Raw genomic sequence first — 17,272 nt, forward strand, 5'->3', positions numbered from 1 at the left:
AAATGGTGGGGCCCACAAGAGAGTCTGTTGCTTAATTTTTCCCTTATATATACCGCGAAAATTGTCAGTAAAAATAAAAAATAAAATAAAATTACATTATATAAAAATTACATTAAAAAATACAAAACACTAGAAACATTGATATTTGTGGGTGTTAAAATTTATAACTTAATCTTAAATTCACCAAATACTAAACTAAACACAACATTGATATTCGTGGGTGTTAAATTTTTTAATTAAAATTTTAAATAATTTTAATTAAAGCATTTGTCAATATCTTAATTCATACTTAGAATCAACAGTGCATTAAATGGAATTCGAAGATTCATATCCTACTTGTTATTGTAGATATAAATATCCATATCTCATATATCTTCACACAGCCAAAACTCCACTCCCATTGTTCAAAATATTTTTTAATTATGAGTTTTAAGAAACACTTTTAATTGATACTATTAATGTATTGTTATCAATTTTTTAATTTTTTTAAAGTTGTTGTTAAGTATTGGTATGTTAATACTTGATTTATATTCTTCAATATTTCTACAACCATTTTTTTATAAAAATAATTTTATAAGTATATAAATTTATGAAAAGATTCTGTTATGATTAAATTTGGACAAATTTACATCCAAGTTGATATAAAAAATATGAAATGAGTCTGCAGTAGCAGCAACAGATGGCACGCGGGAGGCTGTTTGTGCACTGTGCGGACAGTACCATTTGTGCCTACCTGTCAGGCACGATTAGTCGTGCCTATCTGACAGGCGCGACCCATTCTCGTGTATTTTGACCCGTTGACCGTATTTTCACATGTATATAAATTTAAATATTTTTAATATAAAAAAAAGTTGCACTTGTCATATAAGCGCGAATGAAAGAAACGACTCATTTTGATAAATAATCCAACTAATAAACTATTTTGGTATATAATTTTTTTTAATTTATTTCAGTAAAAAACCCCTGGATATGTAATCTTATTCAAGCATGAGGCCATCCAAATATTTTAATCTAAAACTTTGAATCTTATCAAGACAGAACCAGTTGTGCACTGCTATTTTTTAATCAGGTTTTGATAAATATGTCATTAGTTTATTGCAGCTTGAACTCCAAAGTACATAAGACGAACCCATTGGCAAGCAAAAAGCACGGGTTTTAATACAAGGCCATGTGCAATATTCTTACACACGATCTTAATGGGAATGGAAATCTGGAACTGGTGGGACCCCCTTAAGCAGTTGATGTAAAGTTGAAGTTGGAACATGTTTGACGGAAGAGGAGGGAAGAACTGAACCCAAGCTTGGATGCAGCTAGATCGATCTGCAGAAGGTTGTCCTCTATTTGATGCCCTCCGATCACTATCGACGTTGTGGGTTCCTGTCCTCCATCTACAAACCCTAAACACAATACGTCCTTGTTGACTTGCACCAGTGAGTTTGCTCCAAATATTCTCCACACCACTTTGTTTGGTAGCAAGAGATCGATTTGTGGCACAGCTGGCCCAACGCGAGTGCTGCCAAGGCTTTTAGCATTGTAACATGCACTGAAAGGAGCCACTGCTGGAACCCTGGCATCCTTGGAAGTTTGTTTGATAAAAGCATTAACTACTGCTCTGTAGATTGATGTTTGCATCACAGTGTAGGGAGTGACAGTGCTGATCTTGGTTCCGCCTTGGCCTTCTTTGTTGATGGAAAGCAAAGTTTTGTTGAATGACACTGGTTTATTATTAACGGTGATGCCATTGACTCCAATGAAGTAGTCTGCAGATGGATCACCTTGAAAGGAAGCACTTGAGGTGCTGACGGGATTGAGAATGAGTGGGGTGTAAATGAGAGACTTTGAGACGTCGATATTGGGAAGGAAATTGTAAGGCCCATCGCCAAAGATGACGACACCATTGGAGCCTGAAGATGAACTCAAACAAACTGCAAATTTTCTAGGGAAACTAAAAGCAGCAGCGAATTGGGAAGGCATTGAAATCTTTGTTCTACCTAGACCAGCCATGCCTTTAACACCACTGGCAAGACCGTCCAAGAGAAAAGTGTAGAAAATTGATCAAAATTTGGAGAAATAAAACAAAGAATATAATAAAGAATATAATGAAAAGATAAATAATTTTTATGGAAGAAAGAAAACACCCTTTTGATTAATTTTTATTTCACTCACTCAATAATATTCTTCATCACATACAACTCTTTATATAGGAGTTGTAAGTGACTATTCATCTATATCACTAAATGCTAGGAGTTGTGACTATTCATTTACATAACTTAAATACTATAAGAGTTATGACTATCCATGCATGTGTGTAACTTTTCATCTTCAAGTCTCTTTGCATTATTAACTCTTCATATTCAAGTCTCTTCACATTCGTAACTTTTCATAATTTATTTTGTGCAAGATTAATTTAATTATGTGCCAACAATGTCTCCCTTAAATTAAACTTGCTTCGAACTCCCAGCCTTTCAACATTTTTCTTGAAGACTTGTCCACTAAGCGGCTTTGAGAGGATATCAGCCATCTGATTTTCTGTCTTGCAATATTCAACTTGAATATCACCATTATTCACTAGTTCCCTCAAGAAGTGATACCGAATGCGAATGTGTTTTGTCCTTTTATGAAGAACTGGATCTTTTATGACCGAAATAGTAGAACTATTGTCACAAAACAAAATCGTTGACTTGCTCTGCTTCTGCTTAAGACTCTCCAAAATTCCACGTAACCAAATCAATTGACATCCTGCATAAGACGCAGCGATATATTCAGCTTCTGTAGTCGAAAGCGCCACAACTGATTGTTTCTTTGAACTCCATGAAACTGCACCACTACCAAGGTGAAAAACATAACCAGAAGTGCTTCTGCTATCATCAATGCTTCCTGCTAAATCACTATCCGTATAACCAATGAGATCAACTAATGTATTAGCTTTATAGAAAATTCCATAATCAATGGTTCCCTTCACATATCTCAATATTCTCTTGGCAGCCTCCCAGTGATTGGAGTAAGGTTTCTCCATGAATCTACTCACCAAACTAACAGCATACACGATGTCAGGCCTTGTCGAAGTCAGATACATCAACTTCCCAACCAAACTTCTGAATATGGTGGAATTGACAAGCTTTCCTTCACCCTCTTTAGATAACTTCAGACCTGTAATGCATGGAGTAGAGACTGGATTCGCATTTTCCATCATGAACTTTTTTAGAACTTCCTTTGCGTAGCTCTCTTGTGAAATAAAAATTCCTTTCTTGGATTGATGAACTTCAATACCAAGAAAATGATGAAGTTCTCCCAAATCTGTCATCTTAAATTCTGCCATCATTGAGTGCTGAAATTCTTTCAACATCTTCACATCATTTCCTGTGAAAATAATATCATCAACGTAGAGACTAACAACCATGAATCTTCCTTGATAATTGCCTTTGATGTAGAGAGTATGCTCATATGGAGATTTTTGGAATCCACACTTTTGAAAATAAGAATCTATTCGGCTGTACCAAGCTCGGGGTGATTGCTTCAACCCGTACAAAGCTTTCTTCAACTTGTAAACTTTTTCTTCTTCTCCTTTTTTGACAAACCCTGGTGGTTGATCAACATAGACTTCTTCTTTGAGAACACCATTCAAAAACGCAGATTTTACATCCATTTGGAACATTTTCCAATTGTTTTGGGCAGCAAGAGAAATAAGTAACCAAACTGTCTCAAGTCTTGAAACTGGAGCAAATACCTCTGTAAAATCTTCTCCTTCCTTTTGCTTGTATCCTTTTGCAACCAGTCTTGCCTTGTACTTGTTGATAGAGCCATTTGGATTCATCTTTGTCTTGTACACCCATTTAACTCCAATTGAATTCTTGTGCTGCGGTAAATCTGTGAGTTCCCATGTATCATTGTTTTCAATTGAGCAAATCTCTTCTTTCATGGCCTTCCTCTATATTTCTTCTTGATATGCATCATCAAAAGAAATTGGATCTTCTCCTGCAAAGAAGGCAAAGAATACAACATCATTTTGCACAACTTCATCCGTTACATCATATAACTTTTGGATGCTTCTCGTTTTTCGGATCGGGCTGGATGAAGAAGAATTTGATGAATAACTTGGGGAAGCAGGAGGATTTCCTACTTGAGCATCATCTTCAGCATTCTCAATTACTGCCTCTTCTTCTTCTTCAAGTTCAAAAGGAAAAATTGGCAAATTTTCCTTTTCAACTTCCATATCTTCAAACATGGAATTTTTATCAAACCGAACATCTCGGCTTATCACAATCTTCTTTTTCACCGGATTGTACAACTTGTATGCCTTACTTCTTTCACTATAGCCAATGAAAATGCATTTCTCTGACTTGTCATCCAACTTGCTTCTCATTGCATCTGGAATATGAGAATGGGCAACACTCCCAAATACTCTAAGATGACTAACACTAGGCTTTATACCATACCACGCCTCATGTGGTGTGCAATTCTCCAAGCTTTTTGTCGGTGATCTATTTATAAGATAAACTGCACAAGAAACAGCTTCAGCCCAAAATCTTCTTGATAACCTCTTCTTCTTAAGAAGACATCTAGCCATTTCCATAATTGTTCTGTTCTTTCTTTCACACACACCATTTTGCTGAGGTGTATGGCGGACTGTCATTTCATGCCGGATGCCACTATCTCGGCAATATTTCTCAAATTCTTTTGAAAAATATTCACCTCCACGATCTGTACGCAAGGTGTTAATTTTCAACCCAGTAAAGTTCTCCACTTCTGCCTTGAAATCTTTGAATCTCTGAAAAGCCTCTGATTTTTCTTTGACATAATACACCCATAACTTTCTTGAGTAATCATCAATGAAAGAGATAAAGTAACGATTACCTCCTAAAGATGAAACTGTCATTGGACCACAAAGATCTGAGTGAATAAGTTGCAATGGTCTTCTTGCTTTCCACGAGGATTGAGAAGGAAAAGCAATTTTGTGTTGCTTTCCAAGTTGACATGCTTCACAAACATCATCAAGCCGATCGATTTTTGGTAAACCTCTAACCATCATCTTCCTTGAAAGCATCTCCAAATTTCCATAGTTTAAATGTCCATATCTATCATGCCATAACTTTGAAATTCCTTTATGAGCACCAATAAAACAAGACATATTTTGATTTTGAAGGGTAAGAGAGAAAAGATTATTTGATGCCACTCCAACTCTAGCAACAACCTGATTTTTCTTTGATAAATAGCAAGCCATGTCTCGGAAATGAATATCATACCCCTTCTTTAAGAGATGCCCAACGCTAAGCAGATTATTTTTAAGACCAGGAACAAAATAAACTTCAGACATTTTCTCTACCCTTCCTTGCTTTGTTTTGAACTCCAACTCACCAACACCGCTAACTTTGTAAGCTTTGCCATCTCCTACTTTTACTTCTCCATAATCAGATTCAAAGAACTTCGAAAATAAATTTTTGTTACCTGTCATATGCTTGCTAGCACCACTGTCTATGTACCAGACATCATCAATCTCTCCACCATGAGATACGAGCAACAAAGTTTCTTGCTTTTGCTATTGATTATTTTGTACTATATTAGCTTCATTTTTCTCTTCTTTTTTGTACCAGCATTCACTTGCCAAATGACCAGGTTTGCGACAATTATAACATTCAAAATAGCCACGACCTCTTCCTCTTTGATTTCCACGTCCACGTCCTATTTGTGATCCTCTAAAATTTTGACTTTGGTTGGCTTCTTTCCATCCATTCTCCATGCTTACATCTTCACCTCTTTCACGAGCATTTGAGCCTCTTCCTCTAAAATTTCTTCCTCTTCCACGACCACGATCTCTCCCTCTTTGATTTTTAAAATCTCCCTTATTCTCATTTAGAGACAACTTTGACTGGAGTGCTTGATCTAGATCTACTTCCTTTTTCTTCTTGTTTAATCTTTCTTCATGGGCTTGCAATGAACCTGTGAGTTCATCAATAGTCATGGTACTCAAGTCCTTTGATTCTTCAATGGCAACCACAATGTAGTCAAATCTGGAATCTAAAGAACGGAGGATTTTCTCAACACCACGAATATCATCCATAGTTTCACCATTTCTTTTTAATTGATTGACTATGGACAAAACCCGTGAACAGTAATCAGAAACTGATTCTGACTCTGTTTTTTGCAATCTTTCAAACTCTCCTCGAAGAGTTTGCAACCGAACTCTTTTCACCTTTTCATCTCCTTTGAATGAATTTTGTAAAAATTCCCATGCTTGTTTTGCCGTAGTGGCACAAGCTATTTTTTCCCAAGCCGCTTCATATGATTGAACTCCTTGATATATCCAAAATAAGGCTTGCTAATTTTTCTTCCTTGATTTTCTTAGACTCTCTTTTTGAACTTGTGTTAATCCTTCCTCCTCTTCAGCCTCAACTTCATTATAACCTTTTTCAACAATCTCCCAAACTTCTAGAGATCCAAGAAGAGCCTTCATTTGGATACTCCATTTGCCATAATTTTCTTTGGTTAATTGGGAACGGAAGAAAGAGGAATAGAATTGTTCATTTCGATCGAACAATGCTGTGATACCAATTTGTAGAAAATTGATCAAAATTTGGAGAAATAAAACAAAGAATATAATAAAGAATATAATGAAAAGATAAATAATTTTTATGGAAGAAAGAAAACACCCTTTTGATTAATTTTTATTTCACTCACTCAATAATATTCTTCATCACATACAACTCTTTATATAGGAGTTGTAAGTGACTATTCATCTATATCACTAAATGCTAGGAGTTGTGACTATTCGTTTACATAACTTAAATACTATAAGAGTTATGACTATCCATGCATGTGTGTAACTTTTCATCTTCAAGTCTCTTTGCATTATTAACTCTTCATATTCAAGCCTCTTCACATTCGTAACTTTTCATAATTTATTTTGTGCAAGATTAATTTAATTATGTGCCAACAAAAAGAAGACCCGCAAGTGAAGAGAAATTTAGACACTGTAACTTCTTTCCCAGGATTCTTTCCATTGGTAGATTGGATTGATACAACATCTTGGGCAACCTCGCCAATGGTGCCAGTGTTTTTGACGCTGTTGGATGGGAGGAGACTACAAGTATTATTGTTGCAGCCTGGCTTGGGACCATCGAAGCAACTTCCGCAAGCCTTAGACCTAGCCAAGTTGCATTGAGCTGAGTTACAACGGGCAGGCTTGTAGGAAGATGAGACATAGCCTTGGTCACAATCGACCCAGAGATATTCACCACCAAGATCAAGGGTCAACTTGATAGGCACTAAAGGGGTTCTTTGCTTGATTTGAGTGAGATATTGGAGAGTTGAAGCATCTTTTGAGACTGGAAGGAGTAGTGCTTTAGGCCTAAAAGAAGCTTGAATTGAAGGAGAGACTATGAAGAAGAAAAGAGAAGCTGAAAAAAGGAGGAAGTTACTTGAGGCGGCCATTGTTGTCTTTGGGTAGAGAAGTAGAGATAGGTGTGAAGAGCTAGTGAAAGAAGAGGTCTATTTATAGCTGTAAATGGTGGGTGGCAAATCTAGCTAGGTTTATCCAGATGCCAAATTTGACCATGGACTCTGGTCTTATTTTATTTATTTAATTTTTAACTCCCTCCACGATCTCATTGTCGCATGTTGATTATTTCTCAAAGTAGTAAGATGAGATCCCAAATAAAAGAAATTGCAGTGTGTATTTCTTTTTAACTTAATTACACAACTCAAAATAAATTAATCATTTTAGTGTTTTTATATGTACCCATGCATGTTGCAAATTAAAGATATTTATCAGAATGTTGAGCAAAATCCATACAATTCTCAATTAAACAAATCCCATTTCACCATTTTCTTGTCCCGCTTTTCTTTCAAAAGGAGCTTCTCATTTCAATGAAAAAGTTAAATTTTTAACTTTACTTACATCCATCGCATAGCAGGTAAATTATTGATGTTAGTGTTTAATTAATTTTTTAAAATTTTTAAATTTTAAAATAAAATTTTAAAAATTAAAAATCACAAAATTATTTAAAAATATAAAAAAATTGTTAAAAAATATTTATTAATAATTTTTAAATTTTAAAAAATTAGTTGAATGTTAACACGTGATCACTTAACTTTCTCATTTATTTTGAAATGATTTTATAAAAATATAAATTAAATTTAAAGAATAATATATTAAAATATACTCTCTTTTTTCTAAAAAAAAATGATTATGCCATTAAAGTAAGGAAAGTTGTCTCCAAGTAGAGGCAAGTGGTACACAATGGCCAACTCATAGGCCAATTGCTTTTCATTTGTAGCAAATATTTTTATCATTTTTATTCTTTAATTGAGTGAAGAAATTAAAAAAAGAAAGAAATAAAGAGAGAAGAAAGTTAAAGTAAAAAATAAAAGAAAAGAGAAAGCTATGTGAAAATAAAAGCACAAGAAAGACGACGTATTTGTATCATGCTGATATAATTATTATATATTTAAATAGTTATATTATATTAATATATACACAAGCTATAAATAAAATATGAGAGAATTTAGATAAAAATACAAGTCCAAAAATTAGATTTGAGCTTAAAAATAAGATCAATTTAAAAAACGAGTTGAGTTTCGAGTAGGATTTTTTCAGCTCGAACCCGACCCAATTTCATTAACCTAATTTTTTTACCCCTACCAGCAAATCCAATCCCTAATTCCCTTTCCCTATCAGTTTGTAAAAAAGAAAATTGTTGCTTCCTATCGAAGTGTCGCTCACCACTTCCACCAATGTCTGGGCGTTCGTCTGCCCGTCAGCGTTGCTTTTTGCATTGTCCATTGTTTCGTGCTGAGCTCGGGTCAAGTTTTGCTTGAGAATTACAACACTCTAACAGTATAGAAACAACAATACAAGAAAGAAAATAAAGAAGAAGTAGACAATAGAAGAAACAAAAATGACAATTAAGAAAAGCGACGTTTGTTTATTTCAAGCAGATATCCCAACACCCTATCTTTACCTATTTAACGGGGTCTTAGTGACGTTACAACCCAAATAATCGGAACTACCTAAGTATTTACAACCAGTAAGATTGGAGCCACCAAAACCATATGCTTTGACTTCCCAAAACTCATCGTATTATTCTTAAAACATAAAGAAATAACAACATGTCAATAGTGTAAATGAGCACGTGACAACTACTCCCCTTGTAGACATGATCCTTGACCTCAAGGATCGAAGGTTGGAAAACGATGCCGCAGGTCAACCAATTTCTCCCAAATAGCATCTTCTGGAAATGCATTTGTCTATTAAATCAACATCTCGATCGTTGCTTGGTTTCCCCTCTTTACCATTCTTCTGTCTATAATCTAAATTGGTTTTTTCGGAAGGGTCCCATCCAAGTCCATTGCTGGTAGTACAGGATGTACTGGTTGCTAACCAATATGACGCTTAAGCTGTGATACATGAAAAGTCTGATGCACTCGTAAGTCCGGTGGTAGTTAGAGGCGGTAGGTTACTTCCCTTATTTTGGCTTCCACCTTAAACGACCCAAAATATCGAGGAGCTAAATTTTGGCTGAAGACCCTTCGGATGGTATGTTGTCGGTAAGGTTGGAGTTTCAGATAGACTCAGTCTCTTACTTGAAAATGTTGATCACTCATTTTCTTATCTGCAAAGTATTTCATTATCTCCTACGCGTGTTTGAGGTGGAACTGCAGTACCTTCCTTGCAACCTCTCGCTATTAGAGGCTTCGCTCTACACAGGCTACACTCGACGATCCTATTAAATATGGAAAATATTGTGGAAGTGCCTACCCATAAAAGCTTGATATGAAATAAGAAGGAGGAAGTGGATCAAGGATCAAATTCAAGTCGTTTGACTCAAGAATGAAAGATTTGGATCTAATCTAAAAATAAATAAATAAGCAAATTTAGTAATAAAGAAGTCGAAATAATAAAAGAAGAAATTTGAGAACAAATAACAAATAAAAATAATATAAAAATACACAAATAGATAAAATTTAAAAGTGGAAAATGGATTGAATAAAATCTATGGATATTATGAATAGACAGATAAATGTCCAATTGAACCCTTTGAGATATAAATCCCAACAAATTCAATTAATGGCTCTAATCAACCCTTCAAGAAATAATCCTTGGTAAATTGAATGGCGAAGAATGAATTCCCATGGCTCAAGAAGAAACCTACTTCTAAAAATCACAAGAAAGAAATCTTGCACAAGAAATAAACTCCCAGAGTTGAAAACTTTATTAATGAAAATAGTTGCTTTCTTAATGATCAATGAAGAGACCTTTATATAAGCTAGCTAAGTACATCCAAATAAAACTCTAAAGTATACTAAACTCTAATTAATCTAAATGAGAAGTAGTTTTAAACAAAACTTTCCTATTAATATAAAACTCCTAAATAACTTAAAATACTTAATAATTATAAAAAATTCGTAATAAAATAATAAGTGACAAAAAATACAATATTTGGCTCATGTACAATAAAAATTAAGCCTAGGACCCAAACCCAATATGAAACGCCTAAGCTTGTGGGATTGATCAAGGTCCTTGAAATGAAACGCCTAAGCTTGTTAACATTCTCCACATGGGCTTGTCATCATAGATTGAGAGTTTAGGCCCACAAACAAAATTAACCCTTTCTAATTCATCTTCACTCCAAAATCCATCATCTTGAAGCTTCAACTCTTTTTCTCGATTTTTTTTTGTGACAAAGTCTTGAATGAATAAGTTAAGGTTTGACTTTAGCTGCTTGGATTTAGATTTCGTGATTGGGCCTTGAGGAAAACTAATTTCATCTTTATTATGACCTTTAAATTAGACTGAACTGCTCGTATCAAAGCTTCATAAAGCGTCTCCTTGATAGCAAAATAGAAGGCAGTATTGTACCACCATTCGGTTAGTGGTAACCAGCAGATCAATTCATTTAATCATTCCCTCGTCATACATCGCAAGTAATTTTTAAAGCACTTGTTTAAGGCTTCTATTTGTCCATCCATTTGCAAGTAGTAAGTAGTCGAACGGTAAGTTTTGTCTCAAGCTTTGTAAAAAGCTCCTGCCAAAAAATATTGACATAGACCTTGTCTTTGTTGGAAACAATGTTGTCAAATAAGCTGTACTAGGCCAATTTCGGCCCAATCTCATTTACAAATTAAAACTCCATTTACAAAACACTAAACCCCTTAAAACCCAAACCCATTCACACTTTTACAAACCCAAATACTATTAGCCTAATACCCTAAACTAACCTACCCTAATCCAAAAACCCCTAACCCAATAAGCCCACTAAACAAAAAAGCCCAAACCAATACCAAATCCCTAGCCCAAGACCAGAATCGGGAAACCCTAGCCCCACTTGGCCTCTGACTCAGCAGTTGCCACTGATCGAGTCTCCCACTTGCCCACTAACCTTCTGACACCAGCTCTCCATGCCACCATGTCGGCCACTTGCTCCTCTGTACCATCATGCCTCTGCCACCGCCGTTTGCCCATTCCCTGCAAGACCAGAAAGAAGATGGACAACAATATTAAATAAATTTTATAAAGGCTATAAAAGCCCGAAGAAAAACAGATGTAAGGGTTGGAATTTTTGAGTGAAAAAAGAGAGATAATTTCAATACACAAGCAGTGATAAAATAATAGAGGAACTACACCAGAACTGATATCTTCAAGAGCGAAAATCAAAATCAAAAAAGAAGGTGACTTTAAATTTTTATTGAATCGGCTTCATATTTTTCTATTTTCTTTCCTTTTTCCTTTTCTACTCATATTTACACACATATATAGTGCAAAAATATAAAACATATAAAAATATAAAAAAATAAAAAAAAATCAAATTTTTAACGTTCAGGCCACCGCGTGCGGTGGCCAGCGCCGGCGCCGGCGAGCTTCCGGCGACCGTCCGGCGATTGGACCCATTGCCGGAGCTCTCTCCTTTTCCCCCTCTCCTTCCTCCCTTCTCTCTTTTCTCCCTTCTCTTTCTTTTTTTTCTTCTCTGCTATGCCCAAATGAGTTTTTTAAAATTTTTTTGTCTTATATAGGGGACCAAAACGCACCATTTTGGTCCTCCCCCCTTAACCCTTAAAACAGCGCCGTTTAGGCCCAAGGTCGGGTCGACCCGACCCGCACCAGGGAGGATCCGCGTGTTTTTCTTTGGAAGGGCTAATTGCACTTTTAGCCCTTCCGCTTTTCTAGGAGTTTACAATCAAGGTTTTTTTATTTTTAATTTGGCCCCATGGTTTTGCCCCGAATTCATTCTGGTCCCCCACGCTGCGCAGCGTTTTAATACCTGGGTTTATTGCGCTTTTGACCCTCCAAGTTGCACGTGTGTTACAATTAAGTCCCTTTTCTTTGTTTTATTTTAAATTGGCCCCATAACTTCGATTTTATTTTAATTTTAGTCCTTTTTCTTACCTTTTCTCATTTTTAATGTTATTGTATTTATTATTACCTATTACTTTATTCTTATTTTATTTTTATATCATTATATTTTATCCACTTTTTATATTATTATTATTATATTATTTTTATTACTATGGTTTATCTTTACTTATATATACATATATATTTTTATGTACATATAGCCTTTATATAGTTTTTTGATTACTTCATTTTAATATTATCGTTATCTTATTTTATTTTTATAATGTTTGTGTTTATGTTATTACATATGCATACGTTATATGTATGTTTAAGGCCATGCATTTTATAATTATGTTATGTATATAGTTTGCATATTGCCCCATATATATGTTTTAATATTATCTTTTATGCTATTATAGGTATATTCCTAGTACCATTATTATATATATATTTATGTACATACTTATGTAATATGTGAACAGTTTTTATTATATATTATATTATTATGATCGTCTCTAATATTATTACGTATATTTTATATATTATGTATGTATTTTAATGTTAATAATATATACTTATACCATTTCATGTACATATTCTTATATTGTTGGTTATATTTTTTATACGCATTATTTCGTGTATATATATGATTTTATTTAATTGTTAGTTTTGTATACTAAATTCCTACGTATACTTCTCATGTTATTTTATATATGTATTTTCGTTGTATATGTATATATTATATAAATGTTTTAATCTTATATGTGTTTTGCACATACGTTATGTATATAAGATTTTAACACTATATTTTATATATTATTATATATATTTTAATCTTACTTGTCATATTTTTCTTTTACACTATTATATACATGTTTCTAATATTATATCGTATATTCTTAATACTATTGTTTATATATCTATATATATATATGTGTGTGTATGTATTTGTGTAGTGTACAAAATAGTTTTATTATTATTCTTATCATTTCTAAGGTATGCATATACTATATATGTTCTATGTATGTTGTATGGATTTTTAATATCGCTAAATATATATTTCATCTTACACACGCATTCTTAATATTATTATTATGTGTATACATTCATTATTTTAATTTCGTGTTCAATTTTATTATTACATTATACCTTCATCTTTCTAATATTATTGTCACCTCGATTATTTGTTTCAATATATCCCTAGCTCTTTCATTTATTGATTTTTATTTCATATGATTTTACTTTGCATTATTTCGAAAATCGTATTCTTGTTTTGCTAATTAATTTCAATAATCAAGGCAACATATCGATTTAACATTAAGTCATCGAGTTCATCGCTATGTTGGGTGAACGTCAATTGACTCGTGTTAAAGCGATATACCATTCTCAAAAACCGGAATAAACTAAAATTTCTCGTCTTTTTAATCGGATCACAACTAAACTTTACATTGAATTCGTATTTTTGAAAATTAAGACAACATGTGTTCATGAGATACCAATTTTGGGCGTCGTGAGGGTGCTAATACCTTCCTCGCGCGTAACCGACTCCTGAACCCTATTTTTTTTCTCTGGATTTTAACGTAGACCTTAACTCGGCCTTTTTTTCTCGTTTTAAAGAAAAGAAATCTAATAGGTGTCCGATCACACCTAGAAAAAGGATCGGTGGCGACTCCCGGTTTATTTTAAAACCAAATTTCAATTTCTAATTTTCTAATAAATCGCCACAATTAATGACCCCAAAACCAAAATTTTTACGTCGCTACAGTTGGCGACTCCACTGGGGACAAAACTTGCGAGTCGAGTCGAATTAAACACGTTTTGTCAAAATTTTTAAATTTCTTTGTTCAAAGTAAATATTTGGTCGTGATCCAAAAGTCTCGTTTTCAAAATTCATGTATTTGTATCGTGTTGTAAATATTTCTTCTAACTTGTTATTTGGTTGTTTTTTAGTTTTCAATTTTTATGGCTTTAATTTTGGTTTAGTTTCTTTAAGTAAAACGTAAAGGTTTATGAGTTTTTCCCCACACACCGTGCACTTGCATTTTCGCATAACATGAGTTCTCTACCCGGGCTCCGTCCGTTTAAGTGAAAGTAAACGCTACGCCTTCGTGAGTTAACTCGTCCCTCCGCACAGGCTAGTGAATACTTTCGGGTTACATATGACTTATGCTTTCGTGAGTTAACTTGTCCCTCCGCATAGGCATAAGTAAATGTAATCCCTCGAATTGAACTCGTGAGCCTGTGATAGGTTATGACCGAGGCTTCGTGCTGATCTTAGCAAATGATAGTACCAGCAATTTGAGTACCTGTCTAGAACCGAGACTACATATAATAAACCATACGAGCTATCCAATTAGAGCCTTGCCGAACCTCTGTCCGCTTATAGTCACCAAAATAAGTATACGGGGAAATGCCTTTTGCCATTCATTTACACTGTTTATGCAAAATAATTGGATTGGGTAGTTTAATTTGTTTTTCAAATTATATTTGTTGTGTTTACTAACCAAGTTTGTTTGTTTTTATTTTTATTTTCATCATGCATCATAGGCATCATATTAGGAAGGTGTTGATTAAAAGTTGGTTGCCAAAAAACGGGTTTCTGATGGAGGAGTCAATTACACAAATAACCGAGAAGAATGCCGTGGTTCGGGACTGGTCTCTAAAAACTCAGAGAGAAAAGAGGGATAGTCTAGTGGAAGGGTGTGTCGCCAATTTGCCCGAACATATAACTGTAAATGTTCGTCAAAATAACTTTGAGGATTTGGTTCGAATTTGGAATCAGTGGGATTCAGACACTAGAGACATTTTCACTGAGAGGTGTGGAGATATAGCTCACCTGATCACCATCCGTGTAGACGAACAGTTGATTCAAGCCATGGTTCGGTTCTGGGACCCAGCTTATCAGTGTTTCACCTTCAATCAAGAAGACATGACTCCAACCATAGAAGAGTATGCTGCTTTACTCCGCATCGACAATGTACAATTCGGCAAAATATATGTGAAGGAGCCTAAGCCGATGACCTTCAAGAAAAAGTTAGTGAGACTGACAGACATGACTGATGCATGGGCTGAAAAACAGATAAAGAAGAAGAATGAAACCATTTGCATTCCATGGTCCTCCCTACGAGATTTGGCTCTGAACCATCCTGACATGCTGAAAAGGGTAAATCTATTCGCTTTGGCCATTTATGGTTTGGTCATTTTCCCAAAAGTTCTCGGACATCTCGAAGTTGCAGTAGTTGATTTCTTCGAAAGGTTAAAACAAGGAATCAACCCTGTCCAGACCATCTTAGCCGAGACCTTCAAGTCCCTGAGTAGTTGTCGAAGAAAAGGGGAGGGACGATTTATCAGATGCGCGCAGTTGCTCAATGTTTGGATTTTGAGTCACTTCTGGAAGGTAGAGCGCACTCCGTTCTATATTTTTTCTAAAACATTCTCCCCGCTAGAAGCTTACCTCAAGAAAGAATGGCCGAAGGAAGTCACCGAGCAACATTGGGTATCAGTCTTTCAAAATCTTCGCGCCGAGGATATAACATGGAGAGCACCCTGGATTCGTCCTTCAGTTCTGCTATACAAATGTGGAAGCCGAGATTGAGTACCTTTACTTGGGTTATAGGGAGGAGTTGGATATGCTCCGCTATTGGTCCAAAGGTAATTTTTTCGCGACAATTCCTCCCCGCAACTGGAGGATTGGCACAGTTCGAGTTCGCTTTCGCAGGTGAAGGATATATGAAGAGAGTTCGAGACACTGCAAAGTCTTAGAAAGAAATTCATTTCATGGAATTAGCCTTGTATGCTGATACCCTTACCCAATATTACGACATATGGAGGAAGCAACGGGTAAATAGTCAGCAAATCTCGTCAACAAACTACACCATCCAGAATCCTTTCTCGAAGGAAACGCCGTCTGAGCTAGAAATGGCAAGACAAGAATTCGAACGAGAAAAGGCCAAGATGTCTCGGGACCTTAGTGCCCTTCAAGAAGAAAACTATCAACTGAAGATTGAAGTTCAGGTTGAAAGGTCCAGAACTAAAAAAGTACAAAGAGAAGCCGAGATTGTGAGAAACGACTTAAGGGACCTTCATTTGGAAAACAAGAAATTAAGAAACACTATAAAGAATAGCGGGTTGGGCAAGTCGACAGCAGAATGGAAGGAAGAAATTAGCAATATTAAGGGAGGAATGGAGTTTTGGAAGGGAAAAGCAAAGAAAGAGGAGGAAAAGGCTGTGCGCGCTGTGATAGAGTTAAGAAGGAAGAACGCCGAGTATGAAATAGTGACTGCAGAATTTGCGAATAGTCAGTCTGAACATCAAGAATTAAAAAGGAAAACACGAGATCTAGAAAATATGCTGCAATCTCGTCAACAACAATTAGATAACCTCCTGAAGGCTCTAGAAGAAAAGAGTGAGCAGTACGATAGGGACATTCACGCGTATGAAGGAACTCTCAAAGAAAAAGAAATCGACTTCTTGATCAATGAAATTCGCAAAGCGGCTATGCAAGTTGTTCAATTATCAGATGAAGCCGAAGTTCTCAGTTGCCAATTCCCTCCAAGCCAAAGATCGAGCATATCAGAGTTTTTAGAGCAAGTGAAGAAACAAGGCAATGTGGCTAGGAAATTTGTGTAACCGTTGAAAAAATGGAAACTTTGTGTAATAGACTATGTTGATAAATGAAATGCCTAAATATGGGGCTATCTTGAAATCAACACCAAATTCTTGCATGTTTACTCATAACTAACATTTATGCATCATTTATTTTTTGGACATTCATCCATTCATCGCGTGTACATATCACCATAATCATCCACCGAAACTAAAGAACCGTATAATCCGCAGTTGCAAGATTTCAAATCTGGAACCACGTCATTCCTATAAAACACGCTGACAAGCTAGAGTAATGGAAGCTGAATTCAATGAGAGAATTGAAAGGATGGAAAGGGC

General features: G+C 35.2%; 1 protein-coding gene across 1 annotated transcript; it reads right to left on the reverse strand.

Moving 5' to 3' along the window:
• Positions 1–1,070: 1,070 nt before the first annotated feature.
• LOC107958673 (probable aspartic proteinase GIP2) lies at positions 1,071–7,453 on the reverse strand. Its single transcript, XM_016894505.2, has 2 exons — positions 6,941–7,453; positions 1,071–2,044 (listed from the first exon to the last, which is right to left on the reverse strand). The coding sequence occupies exons 1-2, from the start codon at positions 7,426–7,428 to the stop codon at positions 1,231–1,233; spliced, it is 1,302 nt and encodes a 433-aa protein (XP_016749994.1). The 5' UTR covers positions 7,429–7,453; the 3' UTR covers positions 1,071–1,230.
• Positions 7,454–17,272: the final 9,819 nt, after the last annotated feature.

The sequence above is a fragment of the Gossypium hirsutum genome, chromosome A10, assembly GCF_007990345.1.
Source record: "Gossypium hirsutum isolate 1008001.06 chromosome A10, Gossypium_hirsutum_v2.1, whole genome shotgun sequence".
NCBI classification, from domain to species: Eukaryota; Viridiplantae; Streptophyta; class Magnoliopsida; order Malvales; family Malvaceae; genus Gossypium; species Gossypium hirsutum.